Consider the following 16,939-nt stretch of genomic DNA (forward strand, 5'->3'; position numbering starts at 1 on the left):
CATGCCGGGGTGTGTCCGTGTGAAGACGGGTGATGAAACTAAACAAGTTGAGCTGCTCAACATGCCCTCCAGCCTCTGCGTGGTGTGTGTGTGCGCTGTGTTACGATGAGCGTTGATCCACAAACTCTCCTGTTAAAAGGATATATTGAGGAATCTGTCGGTAGTTTCGATTAAGGTCGTTTATATATATATATATATATACACACACTCCTCTCTTTCCATGGTGTACACCCACTCTTTCTCTCCAGAACAAACAGAAGAAACGCCACGCTGTCCTGCCATGCAAATAAGCATCGCTGTGTCAATTTGAGTTCCAGGTTCTGGGTTACTATAGCAACAACAACAGGAAAGCATCACAAAGCTGTGCAGAGAACAAGTTTCTCTCTTCTTCTTTCATCCCGACGTGCCTCAGATCATTACAGGGCATTAGCATAGAGAAGGAGAGATGCTGCACCACAGAGGAGGGGTGGGGGGGGGGGGGGGTGGGGGGGTGCTCATCTGGGGAACAGCTTGCCTGCGTTTGCAACAGTGACCTCCAAATCAAAGAATTTAAAAAACATCGGAAAAATCACCTGAATGTTTATGGTAGAGAGGCATAACGGCTGGTTTATTACTCCATTACTGTGTTTCTCTCCTCTTATGAAGAGGCTGTCACCGTCTCCCACCGTATTCCAGTCCTACTTCCTGCAGCGTGCCACCCGAACTGTGCTTCATCAGGGTGGCAGCGACTCTTTGACTGCGTCTCAGCGGCGACTTCTGCTCAGTTTGATCGTTTACAGTTTGGAGCGGCAGAGGCAAGCGTCTGCTTTAGGCAGCCGGAAAAAGGGAAAAGCGCGCTGGCCTTCGTGAGAGGCTACGCGCTGGCTGTCCATTCCTGTGCACACGCCCACTCTGTCATGGATGGGATGTGTCACGGTGTGTAGAATTTACACCAACTCTTCCCTTCAGTCATAAACCTGCTCGTCCGTAATTAAAAACCCTGCTGTTCTACTATTGTTTAAATGTTTGTTGTAAGGTGCCCGCCACCAAGCGACTGTTTGATTTAGGAACGAGCTCTTGAGACATGAAAACGTTTCTTTTGGTAGGTTGTTAATTAAGTGTGTGTTGGTCCGGGTGTCGTTGTTTCTTTCTTGGTGTTTGTGCATGCCTGCCCACATGTTTGCATGAGATAGTGTCCCCTCTGCTCTTAAAGGTGCAGGATGCATCCGCTACGGTCTTTCATGTTATTTTGTGTGTGTGCACATGCAAACCCTACATCTGTGTGTCTTTGAAGTGGTCTTATCTTTCCCAGCATTCCTCTCCCATGACAGGAGGGATGGAGGGAAGCAGGGGTGGTGGTGGTGGTGGTGGTCCGGTGAGGGACCAGAGGTAGCCGAGCGGACCCAGTTAGTGCTGAGGTGCAGGAGCAGGTGGAGGTATGGATCCTGAATATTGGAAAAGCTTCACCGGGACTCAATATTTACTCCCATGGCAACGGCATTGAAAGGGGAGGATGGAGACGGGTTAAGCGCCGGTTCGATACTACAGACCTGACAGAAAGGGAAGGACTGTAAAAAAGCTCTTTAACTGGGACCTATTAGCCGAGGTTGGTAGAGTTTAAGGACGGTTACATCCTCAGGTACTCTTGCTGAAAGTACAGTTAAACGTGCTACATTTAAAATTCAGAGCGTTGATTTTGCTGCAAACAACGGGCGGGTCCAACAAGCCCAGAGCTTTCAGGCAGTGTACCGCTGTTCGTTCCCCATGTGAATGGAGTCAACGTTGATTTATTTGTGATGTAACTTGCGTACCTCCTAACCTTACTGGGTAGTTTTGTTGCCTAAACCTAACTAAGTTCCTTCCTCTGAAGACAGGATTCATTTCAAAGACTGTATGCATGTAACGGGAGGAAATGGACACTTGTTGCCGGCTTTTGTAGGAAAACACACGAAAAAACGAGTGACTTTTAGTAGGACATCATAGGATTCGTTGTCTGGGGATACGTTCTGTGTTTACATAGCCAGGCCAGCTGTGGGGGCATTTTAGTGCAAGTGAGTCCCCCTGTTTTGCCCCCCCCCCCCCCCACATGGCTAATCACCAACGCTCCAAATCCTGCACACTGCCCCTTTAATAGAGGTGTAGGGCTAAGCTCACCGTCTGCTATCACTGCAGTAATATCTAATGGAACAAGTCTTCTCCGGTCTTTGCCAATATTAAATTAAATGGACAGATAATAAGTTTAAATAAGTTAATAGCGACCCTGACATTTAGTTATTCAGCTATAATTTCTCATATCTGTTCCCGCGTCACTTAATGTGTTCGCCTGATTGACTTTGTGACATTTCCATATCATGATGTAATGACATTAAATCGCCTCGCCACGCCTACCTGATTGTCACACATGACCCGATTTGACATTTTTTTTCATTAAACTAGCTCACTTACAAACACGCACTGACAGTATTATTACAGTAGGTTCATGCAGGGAAACAACTCAATCTGGAGAGAGCGTCTTCAGGGCTTTCATTGTCTCATTAAAAAAAGCTTCCAACTTCATTTCCCATTGTATAACGTTTGGGATATGTAAATACAGTATGTTTACTTTAGGGACTCGTGCCGAGTTGATTTAGCATTATTATGCTGCAGTCTACATAATTCATGAAGCCAAATAGCATCTAAATGCACAGCGAAGGGAAGAAAACCCCGGTCACAAACCATGAGTAAGATCTCTTCCCCTTCTAGTAAAAAAATGGGTTGTTTTAGAAACATAGACAGACATGTATTATGTCTTTTTAGTTCACCCACATGTTTATCCACCCACATACTGGTACTGTCAGCCTGGGCTGCACCACATCCCTCTTCATCCCTCTGTCTCTTTAGGGTGTGTAGTTGGCTTTGACACACTACCCAACGAGAGGGAAATGAGCGTCATAGACCACTGTCTGTAGAGATGAATTGAAACGTCAGTCCGCACGACGCTAAGCCCCTTTCCCCTTCAGTAACGTCCAGTGATCTGCGATGCACGATACTCGACCTTTCTTTGAAATGAAGCTATGTAGAGCTGTACACAACGTATAGTTACTTGATTGATCATTTGGTCCAAATATGTCTCAAAGTAGTAAAAAAAGAAAAGTCCATCTCAGTGACCCAGAGTTCAAGGCGATGTCGTCTTTTGCCTGACCAATAGTTAAGAAAAATATGAATTTCACTGTCGCAGAAGACCAGAAAATATTCATATGTGTAACCAGGACGGATGTGTTTGTTATCAAAATAGTTATCAAAAAACAGATGCCTGCTGTGCCCCGATGCCACTGTGGGAGACGGATAATAAAAGAGACGCCTCTTTCTTTCTACCTAAGTGGCCATTTTGTTTCCCATCTTGATATGAAGATCCTGTCTATAAACAGGCCACGTTTGTAGGCAGTTTCGCAGCCATCAAGCTCAATAACTCTGTTTTCTATTCTCTCTCTCTCTCTCTCTCCGTCTTTAATATGTTCTCGCCCTTGTGCCGTCTCTCTTTTGTGTTCACGTATTTGTGGTCTGTCTCTTATTCTGCGTCTGTGTTTCTTTTCTTTTCTTCCTCCCCTTTTCTCTTTCTCTCGGGATGAAAACCAAGCCTGTTTTATTTTTTTCTTCAGAGGGCGCTGAATATTTCAGTTTTGCATTTTCTCTCTTTTTATGTGCTCCCTCTTTTTTTTTTTTTTTCAGGCCCCTTTGATGTGTCTGTGGATTCGTTATCATTCCGTTTGGATGAGCTCACGGAAGCAGATGCGCGGGACTCTCGCACGCACTTGCGCACACACACACACACACCACGTGTACACACACACTCTCGCTCTCCGTCTTTTTATACTAGAGACCAGAGGCATCCATCCGCATGCATTCTAGTCTGTTTGTCAGTCTTTTCCATGCGCCGCTCCGCCCACATCACAGCCCGTACAATTCTTAAATACTCCACTTGCATGAAAAGAATATTTGCAAAGGCAATTAGAGTCGCCTCCGTGTGCATTGACTTTAATGTGTACTCTTTGTATGAACTCTATGTGTATGTTTATATACAGTAGGTTCCTTGTCTCTTTACAGGCGGCACGTGGCATTGTGTGGTTAGGGCAGTCCGGAAAAAAACGGCGGCATCCCTGCACCCCTCCTGTCTGCCAGGCAGCTGGATGGCGGAAGCTCTTTCACCCTTTCTAGCACAAACACTCCTCTCTCTCTCTCTCTCTCTCTCTCTCTCTCTCTCTCTCCTCCTTCTCGTCCTCCCCTTTAAACAGCCGTTTAGGATTGAGGGATGAGAGGACTTCCTCTTTAGAGAAGGCACATCTTTAATTTGAGCCTCCTCTCCTTCCACTTTTCTGACCAGAGATCCATTTAAAGCCGACGGGCCGCCCTGGCGCTGGCACCCCTCTCCTTCCTTTACCCTCTCCGTTTCTCCCTGCCAGGCCTCCCTGACTCCTCTCATCTCACCGTCAGTGCTCTGTTATTGATGGTGACACACTGTCTACCTCTCCAGTGACCACACCCACACAGGGGGAACACACACACACACACACACACACAGTTATTCTCGGAGGAATCACTGAAGGTGCCATGTGTTCACCTGCTCTCTTCAGCTTTAGAGAATAATATGTTTCAATGTGTCACACACTGGAAGTTCGCTGCAGTGAATTTTTTTCGGTGTATCCTCAGAGGTATAGGCGCCGCTCCAACTTAGTCATAGTGCATTCCTTGAGTAGAGTTGTCAGTCACACACAGAGTTTGTGACTGTGGCTCACGAACAAAGGCACACACACGCATGCAGGCGCACACACGAGCTCCGTCGTCTCTGAAGCGAGACACACACACACACACCCACCCACAATTCATTTCTGCTCTGCTCTTGGAAGTTTAAAAAAACTTGCTATTTCTGTGGCATCCTCTTTTCCGTCTTCCTCTCTTTCTGTCTTTTTCCATCTTAGTCTCCTCAAATCCTTTTGTGTCTGTCTGAGCCCGGAAGGCAGCCATGCAACAAGACTGATTAATAATTACAGAGTACACAAAATTGGGAGAGAGAGAGAGGAAAAAAACAAAACTATTTCTTTGTCGTTTGATGTCCGACATGAGAGAGACCAAAATTACAAAGAGACAGAACACTATAAAGAGGAGCGAAAGCTTGCACATTCCTTTTTCAATCCTCTGCTTCTGTTCTTTTTCCTCATTTTGCTGTTTGTCTCCTCTGACTTTCTCTGTTTCCTTTTTTGTTTTTGTTTTTTGTATGTTATATCATCATAAAGTTGTTGCTTTGATTATAGGGAGTGATTAATCACTGAACAAGAATGCAGACTTTGTGAATCTGTGTATGTTCCGGCAGAGACTGTCGTGATGTCTGTAGACGTAGGTTGTTTTTGTAAGCTGCGCGTGTGTTCTCAGTACTACCTGCTCAGCTTTCATCACCGTGTTAATGAACACACACACACACGCACACACTTGTCAGTCCTGCATTGTGAAAAGATAAATGTGTGGAGAGAGAGTGTCCTCCACCACCACCCGCCGTGTGACTGTTGTCATTTTGCCATAGCTGCTCTTCTAATTGTTTTAAAGTCTCACCCACCGGCCAAAAAATTCATTCCGCTTGTCTGTCTATGGGGAATAATTAAACATACAATGAGTGTTAATTTACAAGGGAGCAAGAGACAAGCCACACACACACACACACACACCACATCCTGCCATATTCTCTCCCCAACATTGTCATGTTTGGGCACTAATCACAAGAACGCTCTCGGAAGATTTCACTAACTTGCAGTGAACTAAAACAAAGCTGCACAGCAGTTAAAAATGTCTTCACTGTGCGCTGAAGATTCAATGCGGTTCACCCGTTGCATTATTACCATACGCCCCACATGAATAGCAGAGACGGGGGGCTGAAAGTTCATCTTATTCTCTGGGATTCTGCGGCTGAGAGCAGAATAAAATGACCCGTTGTTGTTTGGACTTGATCTAAAAACATGAAGTTATCCTCAATGTTGCTCCCAGCGCGGCATTTCTTATATTCTTTAATCATTTATCACGAGACGTTCATTGAATCTGGTTGGATGCTGGTCTGTGCTCTTGGAGAGAACATACACATACTTGTGTAATATATGTAATTCTTAAACTTATTTGTATTTACATGATACATGTTCTAATTGTTAAGGCATATATTATTTGTAAAAAATAATTCAATAACAGTAATATTCCCAAGATTCTTGATTGGCGTTTGGCGACATGTTCTCTTACAGAGCGGTCCTGTAATGGATTTAGGAGTCTGCCAGCTTCTTCTTTCTCACACTCCAAATCCAATATTAATCATCATGTGACGATAAAACATGTCGGATGTGAGCGCGTGTTGACGTGATTCAAAACTAAATCATGTGTGTCATTACTTAGGACAACAGAGTTTCCTCATCAACTGTGAAGAGCAGGCCAGACATTGATTTGTAGCTTTTAGTCAGATAAAAGTGATAAAATGAGGCACTAGGACCTCAAATGTTTTTGTATGTCTGCTGTTTATGACGTAAATCTCTTTCGGTGAACGTAGGTTTAGGACATACGTCTGTGATCTCTGTCTGACATTTCAACATGTGAAATCACATTCATTTAAATTTACAAAAAGAACACCCTCATACACTCGCTTCACTTCTAGCTTTGTCATTCTTTCTACCCTGTTTTTCCACCACCACCACCCCGACACACACTCCTGTCCCCAGCTGCTTGGCATTACTGTATATGATGTCGTGGCTGGGCCTCCTGGCTGGGCGCTGACAGCTCTCAGTATGAGGCTGTCCTTCTCACTATATGCTTGTCAATCAGTTCAGCCCGCAACGCTACGAGCTGACATTTGCCGGCAAAAGCAGCAGCAGCAGCAGCGTACCCGCATGGAGGACACGAGGTGTTTGACTCTCCACTCTGTTCTTTCCAATGAAGTAATGACGAAAATAACTAGAGACCATCTTATGATGGGATCCCACCAGCCACCACGTCAAAACGGGCATATTTTCATCTTAATTTTGATCTTAACCACACACTTGTACGTTTTTGCGGTAAACATCTGGCAGAGTACTCAAATCTCTTCAGTTGTAGTTACTGCTAGAGTAGGTGTCACCAGGACCACACACACACACACACACACACACACACAGACCTACAAGGTGAAGCGATACCAGCTACACGCTGTAATAATAAACGGTCACATGAAATCAGATTTAACTATTCGATCAGACGTTTCTACATCCATCTCTCTATTTTCTCTCTTTCTTTACTTCCCTTCTCGAAAGCATTTTGAAACTACTGTTTTGAAAAGTTCTTGACAAAGCATTTCTGGATCTTTGTCATATATATATTTATATATGTTGCGTGTGTTTGGTTTGAAGGGAGATGGAGAGCCAGCTGGACAGAGCCAGAGAGAGCCAGCGGCAGCAGATCCAGCAGGCGGACACGGCGCTGGAGCAGTTCAAGAAGCAGGTGGAGCTCAGCTCTGAGAAGGACTACGCTGACATGAAACTCCAGGTCTGATACACACAAAGGCACACGTAGCATGTCAGCTAACACAAAGTGATATCCACGCACGCCCCACCTGTTTTCTATCACACGTACGTATGCATGCAATGCTGTACATCGGTCTCTAATACGTATGCACATTAGCACATGTTTGGTTTCCCGTTGTGTGCCAGATACAGATGCACTTTTCCCCTCCTCCCTTTCATGTTTGCTTCACCGCAAAGGGAGTGAGCTGTTTGACAAGCAGTAACCAAGACAATGCACACACACACATTTTTGTGGTTGCAGAGACACAGCCTGACCACAGATGCAACAGGGCGCCACGCTGGCTGCGCTTGAATTCCTCCGTGTGATTTCCCCCCCCCCCCCCTCTCGCTTCTCCTTCATCGGCTCCTATACAACACACAAAAAAAAATGATCAACCCCCCCCCAGAATGCCGTGATTTTATAATCATGCTCATTAAGCGGGGTTCGTTCGTTCCTCCGCCGTCGCACGTTGACCTCACTTCCTCTCAGTGGGCGTGACGTGGGATGGTCGGGTTTCGATGGAGGACGGGTCACTTGCTTTATAAGCAGCCAGACTAATTCGTACGTCGGGCCCGGCTCTCGCGCTCAGCGCTCCACACCGCGTGGGCTGCTGCTCATTGGGAGAGTTCTCCAATCGATGCAAACGCCGCTGTAAACCTCTGATGCTGTCTTACAACACAGTTTGGCCATAGGCGTTTTTTAGTGCTGTATTGACGAGGCTGCGCTGAGCCCTGGATGTTTTTAAAGGCCTGCGTGTCAGGGAGATTAGCAAGTTTTAGTCACTGATCACTGAAGTTTTTCTGCAAATCGCTGTGTTGTAGTGTAAGAAAACGTCTCGCGTGGGCGTCGATTATGCATGATTGTTTGGTGGGCACACACGGCAACCTTTATTCCCCCAGAGTGAATTTCAAATGTTTGTCGTATTGACGAGAGACGAGAGGTGCTGCTTGCATCTGAACCCTAAAGAAGGCAGAGACGACACCCAGAAGACTGAGATGTCCTCTCCCGTTCAAGTGGGAAAAAAACCCACTGTGTTCAAGACCTCTTATTGACAGACAGAACTTTGGTCCGCTTTCTTGGTTGTTTCTGCTTCTTGAACACATGTATTTTTTTTACACAGGGTGGGAAGTGATATCATTGGAAAATGTCTGTAGTTCTGTATTTTCCCCTCATCTTTCTCCTCCTCTTTCCTCCTGTTCTCATTTTTCCATCTCATGCTCGTTCCCTCTTTTCCCATCGCGCCCCTGGCATCCCAATCTCCAATCTGACTTTATCCTCAGCCCACATCCCAGCCGAGAGAGCAGCAGTCTCTTCTGCATCCCTGTCATCCTCCCACCCTTCCTCGCTCCGTCACATTTTCCTGCAAAAGGCTTTAATGCCGTAGAAGTTTTTTTTATTCTTCCATGTTTCCTTTCTTCATCCTCTCTGTCTGCAGACGGTGTTGTATCTAAATGGGTTATCTCTTCCTCTCTCTTCCTCTCTCTTCCTCTCTCTGTCTTCCTCTCGTTTTAAAATCTGTGTCCCGCTTTAAGACGACTCTTAAAGGAGAAATCTGCTCTATTTTGCTTTGGGAAGAAGAAGCGCCACGCGGAATCAAATCTCTGTTGCGTGCTTAGTTCAAAGGAGGCTGCAGCATTTAAAATGGATTAATCAAAAACCATTTAGCATTTTCTGAGCGTTGCACACAGCGTATAGCCCAGATACAGAGGCGTCTCACTAAATTACATTTCCAATTGTTTCGATTATCGTCACCTGAACAGAAAACATGAAAGTGGTAGTTAAGATAAATAGCATAAATATTATCAAATGCATTTTCAGAAAGAGTTTCATAAAAGTCCTCAGAGGCACTCTGCTGCAGATGCGTGACGGTGTTTGGCTGCTTCTGCACGTGTTAGATTTATTGTTATGTGCTGTGATTATGAGTGCATCGACTGTAACTGATGAACAAATACTGAGCAGAATTCTGAACAAAAATGTACGTTCAATCTCCCGAAATATGAGACTTTGAGCCGCATATTACGTGGGGTTTACAGCAATGTAAGACCCACATAATATATATTAATATCATAATGTTTCAGCAAGCCTTAATGTTTGTGTTATTTTTTAAACATTTATTTAAACCATTACAATAAGTCTCAACCAACTTAACATACATAAATAATATTGATATAACAAAAAATATCCGAGAGGGCTTCAAGTGTCCGCACGGCTAAAGTTGCGTCGCAGCATCCGACGCAGAGCTTTGAGGAGCTTTGAGGAGCTTTGAGGAGCTTTGAGGAGCTTGAGAATGTGGGTTTGCCATGTGGAGAAACCCGCATGGAGTTTAAAATCTATCAAATGTTTCCTCATCACAACTTCACGTCAGCGTAGTATAGAAAGTCTAACCGAGGCTTAAGAAGCATTGATTGGTAGCTGTAGTCCCTAGCCACTGATTGTAAGTTTAACATTCCTCTAATATTAGGTAGTCTGGTCAAGGTTGATTTAATTTCCCTAAATATCTCTGCATCCTGTTCGCCAACACCGAGCTAAGAATCATTCCCAAGCAGGCTGATTGGTCCACAGGAGCCAAACTCTAGCGGATCCTTGCCCTCCTTATGAATTACTGATATTATATCCTCTGACCAGCTCGTGGGTGGGTCATTGTCATCTAAGGCACAGTTGAAGACTGCACAAAGATCAGGCGTAAAGTCTGTCACAAAGAACAGACAGCATTCGCAGGGAAATCCATTGTTTTTCAAAGATTTAATGGTTTCCTCTATTTCGCTTTTGGGGCTGTTAACTGCTCTGCTTGAGTCCGCTTTGCCAAATTTAAGATCATTAAAAAATCCCTTTTAATTTCTGCCACCCTTTGAGCCTCATCTGGAGCATCATCGGGGTTCTGGTAAAATGTTTGAAATGCCCCTGCCACCTCAGCCCTAGACGTCGGGTGTCTTATTTTAGATACTATGATATTTGACTTTGCTCTCCTCAATTGAAAGGCAAGTAGACGACTTGCCCGACTCCCAATCTCTTCTATCGTCGCCTGGTGTCTCTAAGAGCTCCTTCAGCTTTAAGTTCTCCATCCAGAGCAGCTCTACAACACAGTGTTGTTTCAGTGAATCATTGTTGTTTTATGCTCATGTTCTCGTCTCTTTATATCACTTTCCAATTTACACAAACGTTTTATCATTTATGTATCTGAAAAGTTGAATTCTTTTTTTTAAGTCTTTTGCTTTTATTCTTCTCATGCCTCCAGATGGAGAAGGTGGAGGAGGACCTGACCCGCTCCAAGTCCCTCAGGGAGAACCAGGCCAAAGAGTTCTGCCAGCAGCTCGACGCACTCCGCCAGAAATACGAGCAGCAGGTCTGTACGAGTCTCTTTAAGTTTCTGTCCGTCTGTCGACCGTGTGTTTGTCAACCTAAACCTGCACGTGTGAGAAGTTCTCTTGCTCGTCGCCTCGCGAAGAAGCCAGTGGAAAGAAGTCTCCTCTCGCTCCTCATCATCATCACATTGTTGTATCTTTTCTTTGGGCAGCCGGAGCCAACCAGAGGGGACTGACATTCATTTTGTTATTCCTCCACATCTGTTCCACCTGATTCATTCCTCACGATAAGAGACACGCTTTAGATTACGCTTGGATTGCAGCTCAATAAATATCCTAAACGTTGCCAATTGAAAACGAATGCAATCTGCATAGCAGACACTCGGTCCGCTTATCGTCGCATCTCTGTCGCTCTTCTTCGATTAGGAGTCTAGAAACCATTTTTTTTTTTTTTCTTCTCATTGAAATCCAGCTTGCTGATAGGAGGACATCTCTCATACGGCATCGGATTCAATTAAACCACATAAATGGATATTATCGGAGGCCGCCAGTCTCATTGTAGCAAAGTTTATCTTTCTATTACTTACATTTGACTTTAACCTCAGCGGGCAGCAAGTGGGTTTTGTCCACTAGTGAATACCCTAATTCGTATTACAATGTATATGAGATACAAAATAGCTTCACTCAGGCATAATCATTCAGCCCTGCATAGCAACTAATAAATAAGACATTCATTTATCCCTAGATTGCCATCAAATAATATATAATTTAAGTTCTTTTATTATTCCTTTAAATGAAGAAGATTTAAGACAGCACTATCTCGTGTTTGTTTCCCATCTGTACCCGCGGCACGATTCACTGCCAGCACTCAACCTGTCCGTTAATAAGCGTGCGAGCGCTCATCTCCAGGACCGATGGCGTTTACGCCCGCGTGTAATTTGCCGTAGATTTTGCCGTAGAAGGATAGAAGGCCGGTGTTGTATCCAAGGAGTAGAGAGATGATTGCCCGTTATTGATTTGCGCCATGACTGAACACTTTGTGTTTGTAAATCACACTTTCAAAAGATTCAAATAGGATTTTTTTGTATCCACCAAAAACTCATTTGGGGAAAGTGGGAAATGCTCTTTCTGCAATCATATATAGTCATAGAAATCAGACAATGCCAACCTTTAAACAGATTGTACGTGTATCCAAAAGACATTTTCATGCCTCTAAAGTGATCCGGTAACGGAGGATTTATCGGTGTTTTTGAGTGTCAGCTCCAGCGTATTGCTCTGAAGGTATCTTGAATTCCATCTCGTGTGGAAAAACAGGTAAGTAATCAAAGCGCCGCAGGAACAACTGAAGCGACGATTATCATCTGCTGCTTCAGAGTGTGGGGGTGCAGTTGACAGTTGAAGCCGGCTACACAGGGTTAGCAGCTCGTCAGGCAGCCTTTTGTCTTGAAGATGAAAAACACACAAAGACGAAAAGGCCTGTCGTCGTCGTGATGATGTTGATGCGAGCGCTGGTGACATTAGCTACACAGTTAGAAGGGTAGAGAAAGAAAGAGGGCGGGGTTTTTTTCTATACACACGCGTGAAGACGTGTTATTATTCATGAGTCACTGCGAGCACAATCGTTTTATGTTGTGTGTGCGTGTGTGGATTCTTTAACACACACAGCATGACCACGGGTACTCTGTGTGCACCCGCACAACCATGTGTCTGTGCATTGTGTCTCCGCTCCACAGAGATTGGTGTCACACGATTGCAGGAGGTCAAGTTTGTCCATTCAGATGCTCACAAAGGAACATTCCCTCAAGGGCGACTTCAATGAGACGTAAAAAAAAAAAAAAAAAAAGGGAGCTATGTATGAAGGAGTTGTTTTCCAGCCGACCCTGTTTGCAGCCGGACGTCATGGCGTCCTGACGGAGCTCTGCCTCGTGACGCTGGAGTGACGTGGGGAGGTCAGATGTTAGCTTGGGAGAGCAGATAATATAGGAGCCTATAGTTTAAAGACATGCAAGTGTGTGTACGAACTGTACACAGAGATAAATACTAATGTCCAGCGCCGCTCACCGGCCATCTTCAGTTCAGATCTTACAGCGAGAGGCTCGTCTTTCTTCCATCGTCTCCCGTCCTTCCCACACCCTCCCCTGCTGGGACCAGACAGGGCTTCTGTTCAACCCTCCTCTTTCCTCTTGTTTCCCAAACATTTCAGATATCCCCCCCCCCCCCCCCCCCATGGTCTTGAAAGAAGCTCATTACCTCACTGTCCTGTCTCAATGCACGCGCACACACACACACACACACACACAACCATGTCAGGCCGGTCTGACAGGAGTCGTGCTGTGCAGTAACACCCGGCCCACTCTGTATCCGTGGCACCAAGCTGTGCTGTAACCGACTCAGTCTTCCCTCATAAACGCCACGCCGGCCCCTTTAAGAACCGCAGCACCCAGCATCCTCCGCTGCACGCTGGCGCTACGTGATGTCACAACCAGGCTCCTAGCTGGGTCTGCTCTCTGTCATCACTTCTCCGTCTTTCTTTTTCCTTTTTAGCTGTTTTTCTCACAACGGATCTATCTTGCCCAATTCTTCGTCATCCTCGTTTCACCTCAGATCCCTTCTTTCCTCCAAAAACAACACCCCCACCCCCACCCCCCCCCCCCCCCCCCCCCCCCCCCCCCATGACCCGAGACTCTGAACCAGAGCGAACAGTAAGCCACGATGTCCTGCTGGGGAGTTCTCGAAGCCACTGCCTGCTTGTCAGTCTGTCAGCTGTGAACTTGTGCTGCTGTATGAATCCGACTATCCCTGTGGGACAACGTATTCCGGCTGTGGATCTCATCTATTATGGAAGTCTGTGGAGTGGACCGTAGACGGCATCAGCATCGCCAGGGGCAGCACGTGGAAGATGTTGCCCACATCCTACATAGTGTTTGTTTAATGGAGCTCTGTAGTGTTCTACTACGAACTGGAGAAAATGGGAATGTGTGAGGTATTGTGAGGGTGTGTGTGTGTCTCTTTAATGCCCTTAACTGAGCCGCAGAGATAAAATACACTTTTCCCGTTGCTCTTTTCAGAGGGCAAAGCTCTGTCCAAACCCGAGGGGTGAATTCTTGACTGCCCAAATTGAAGTGTCTATTGTGGCCTTCCTCTCAGTGCTGGGGACGGGATCCGGCTTCCTGTAGATAGCCGCTCATTCATCACCTGCTCTGAATAGCGCGCAACGTCCCGAAGATAGGGCCGTGGGTGTAGCAGGCACCGGGGCACAGAGGCCCGAGGATCTCCGCTTCTCTGGCAGGCCAGGTAGGGTGCCGTCAAGCACAATGTGCGGGGGATTAGCTTCAAAGCAGGGAAGCGAATGGGCCCCAGGCCGCCTGCTGTCCTTTCAAGACTCCGGCTGGGACTGCACGGCGGGATGGTGTGGGGGTCACTGGTCCCCCCCCCCCCCCTCCCGCCATGGGGGAGTGGGAAGGGAACAGAGCCTGGGAAAGGCTTGGTGGGGGGGGGCTCGGTGCTAGGAGCTCTGCTGCCAAGGCTCACCTCTCAGCAGGTGACTCCTCTCACTTTCGTGCTGGAACACACACTCGCTTCAGCTGCCAGGACGATTAAGCCCTGAGAAATTGGGGCTTTGTGTCCCATTAAAAGTGTTGTATTTTCCTCTACTGTATTGTGTGTAGCTGGTTGTAACTCCAGTGAGACTGAAGTCTTCTTGTTGACTGGTGCAGACAGCTCCTTGCTATACTTCATATATCCTCACGATAGCAGCCTGGAAGAACCTTTCAGCATCTTCTGGGTTCTCCTCAAAGTTTTCGGCTATCCTTGCCTCTCTCTCGCTCCAGTTTTTTTTTCCCCGATTTGGGTTTATAATGATCATCATATTCATCGACTAAGCCGATTTTCGCATGCTGTCAGGCGCATAGCATGGGGGCATTGGGTAGTTGCTGCTGCCAGATGGCTAACCCCTACCAGCTCGCATGCGGAGCCCAAACTAGCTGCTCTTTTATATGCCGATGGCAGAATAGGGCGAGGGGGGACAGATTTGAAGAGCGAGAGAGAGAGAGGAGTGGGACATTGACGGCTGGTCTGTACAATTGGCGGGAGACAGCGGGAGGGCGGGTGGAGCGAGACAGATGTAAACACATCACTTCATGTCTGACAACGTGAGGAATCGGAGAAACTTTTCTCGCCTTTTTCGCCCCAAATTGGTCGGGTGTTCTAGGTGGAGGGCATAGGTTGTTGTTGCTTTTTTAAGGAATCGGACGAAGAAAAGGATGAATGGATCGGTGGATGGACAAGTTGTCATGACGACAGGATTGCTCTGAGTGTGTGTTGGCTGATGAAGTCTCTCTTTTGCCCGCTTGTCCAATCAGATGGCTGAGCAGCGCGTGCAGCACGAGCAGGAGAGGACGCGGCTACAGCAGCAGCACAGCGCGGAACAGGACAGCCTGGTCCAGGAGCGCCAGTGGGAGGTGAGCAGCCTGGAGAGGCAGGCCAGGGCAGCCCTGCAGCAGCACCAACAGCACACCCAGGAGTGGAGGAAGCGCGACGCCCAGGTAGGGGGTCTCCATTGATCCACGTTTGCACACACACACACATACATACATGCTGACCCACCGCTCTCCCGTGGACAACCATTTTGTATTTTGCCCATTGACGGTTTCCTGTGGTTTCAAAAGCACAGCGGGTTAAGACACTTTTTCTTTTTTTTAACTTGAAGCAACACAGATATTTGGTTGATTCGGTAGCTTTGTATCTGGTGCAAGCGTACGGAAGATTTTTAGATATTGCTATTTGAATAAAATGATATTTTATTTGGGCACAACATTGCGCATATAAAAAAAAAAAAGTTTTTAAAAATGAAATAAACGAAACAAAAAAAAAAATCGCGCGGACCCAACTTCCACCGTTGTCCTAATGTTTTGCTTTTTTAAATTCTTTTTTTATCGCCGCAGGGTTTCGTGATAGAAGTGTACGGACTTGAGATCCAGAAACCACAGGTAGCCAGATGAAGGAGAAGAAATCTGTTCTGTTCTTTTATTACAAAACCCTGGGTCGAATTTCTCTTTTTATTCTCCGCTGTACGGTTGTGGACCAGCGACAAGCGCCCTCTACTCCCACCGAAGTGTATCTCCGCGTGGCATTCTCCTCTCACCGCAGGTAGCCCTCTCCCTCCAGAAGAACGCTGCGTATTCTCTTATTTCAGCGTTGACGGCCACAGTGACCGTTTTGGACATTTTGGATCTATATTCATGGACATCCCTGACACCTTCTCACACCCCCCTCGCTCAGCCTTCGCCTCCCCTCCAGCCTGGGCTAGCTAGGAGCTCTGTGGGAAGCCGTTTGACAAACCAGCTCCCAACGGGGGGGATGTGTTCGACTCTTCCTGATGAAATGGACATTGTCAGCATGCAGAGAATTGTGTTTATCAGCCGTTAAGTGGAGATAGGGATTCCGGCCACAGTCGCATGAAATGACTCGCGAAGAAATCCGGCCTTAAGTTAACAATTTTTTTTAATATTTACGGCAAAGGGGAGTTTTAACGATCGATTACGTTTACCGCTAATAAAAACAATTAAGTTTTTTCCTTGACAAGGTGTTTACCAACACTATATCTAAAGTGAAAGCTTATTTCTTCTCGTAAAATGCAGCAATATTTGACTACTTACGAGTCTCCCCAAGTTGCAAATTGTAATCTTTTTGTCTTAAATGTTTCTTTTTTTTGGTCAATTTTAGGTGTTTGCAATGAAACTAGAAGGGATGCTCCCACGAAGATTCCAAACGACCCCCTGTTGCTCGCTCAAATGTGAAAATATTCTTTCATTAGTTCGTCAGCTCTGTTACTCAAGCCATACCAGTATACTACTATACTGGCTGGCTTGTGTCACAGCAGTCTAAAACGTCTTCAAAAAGCTTTTCATTCCAGCTCAAATGTTCCCGTGTCTTAATATTTTTGGAGAATGTATTTCACAGCACTCATGACACCAGCTAGCGTGTTGTTTGGGTTTCTGGAAACACCGTCACAACAGGACATTTCTGCCGATAACACGCTGTCCTACTCGTGTCAAAGTGACGTGTCGTCTGACAGATCTTAGGATCTCGGGAGGTGACGGGAAACAAACTCCCCC

The 16,939-nt window shown here is 46.1% G+C and overlaps 1 protein-coding gene across 1 annotated transcript in view; it reads left to right on the forward strand.

The window, feature by feature from the left end:
* The window catches only part of cep112 (centrosomal protein 112), an 83,875-nt gene that overhangs the window by 27,713 nt on the left and 39,223 nt on the right, over positions 1 to 16,939 (forward strand). Inside the window, exons 18-20 of the mRNA XM_076086021.1 lie at positions 7,368 to 7,503; positions 10,757 to 10,864; positions 15,185 to 15,367. Coding sequence (XP_075942136.1) covers positions 7,368 to 7,503; positions 10,757 to 10,864; positions 15,185 to 15,367 — 427 coding nt within the window. The remainder of the gene's footprint in view (positions 1 to 7,367; positions 7,504 to 10,756; positions 10,865 to 15,184; positions 15,368 to 16,939) is intronic.

Source organism: Anarhichas minor, unplaced genomic scaffold (assembly GCF_050575085.1).
Source record: "Anarhichas minor isolate MPS153535 unplaced genomic scaffold, ASM5057508v1 ptg000007l, whole genome shotgun sequence".
Classification (NCBI taxonomy): Eukaryota; Metazoa; Chordata; class Actinopteri; order Perciformes; family Anarhichadidae; genus Anarhichas; species Anarhichas minor.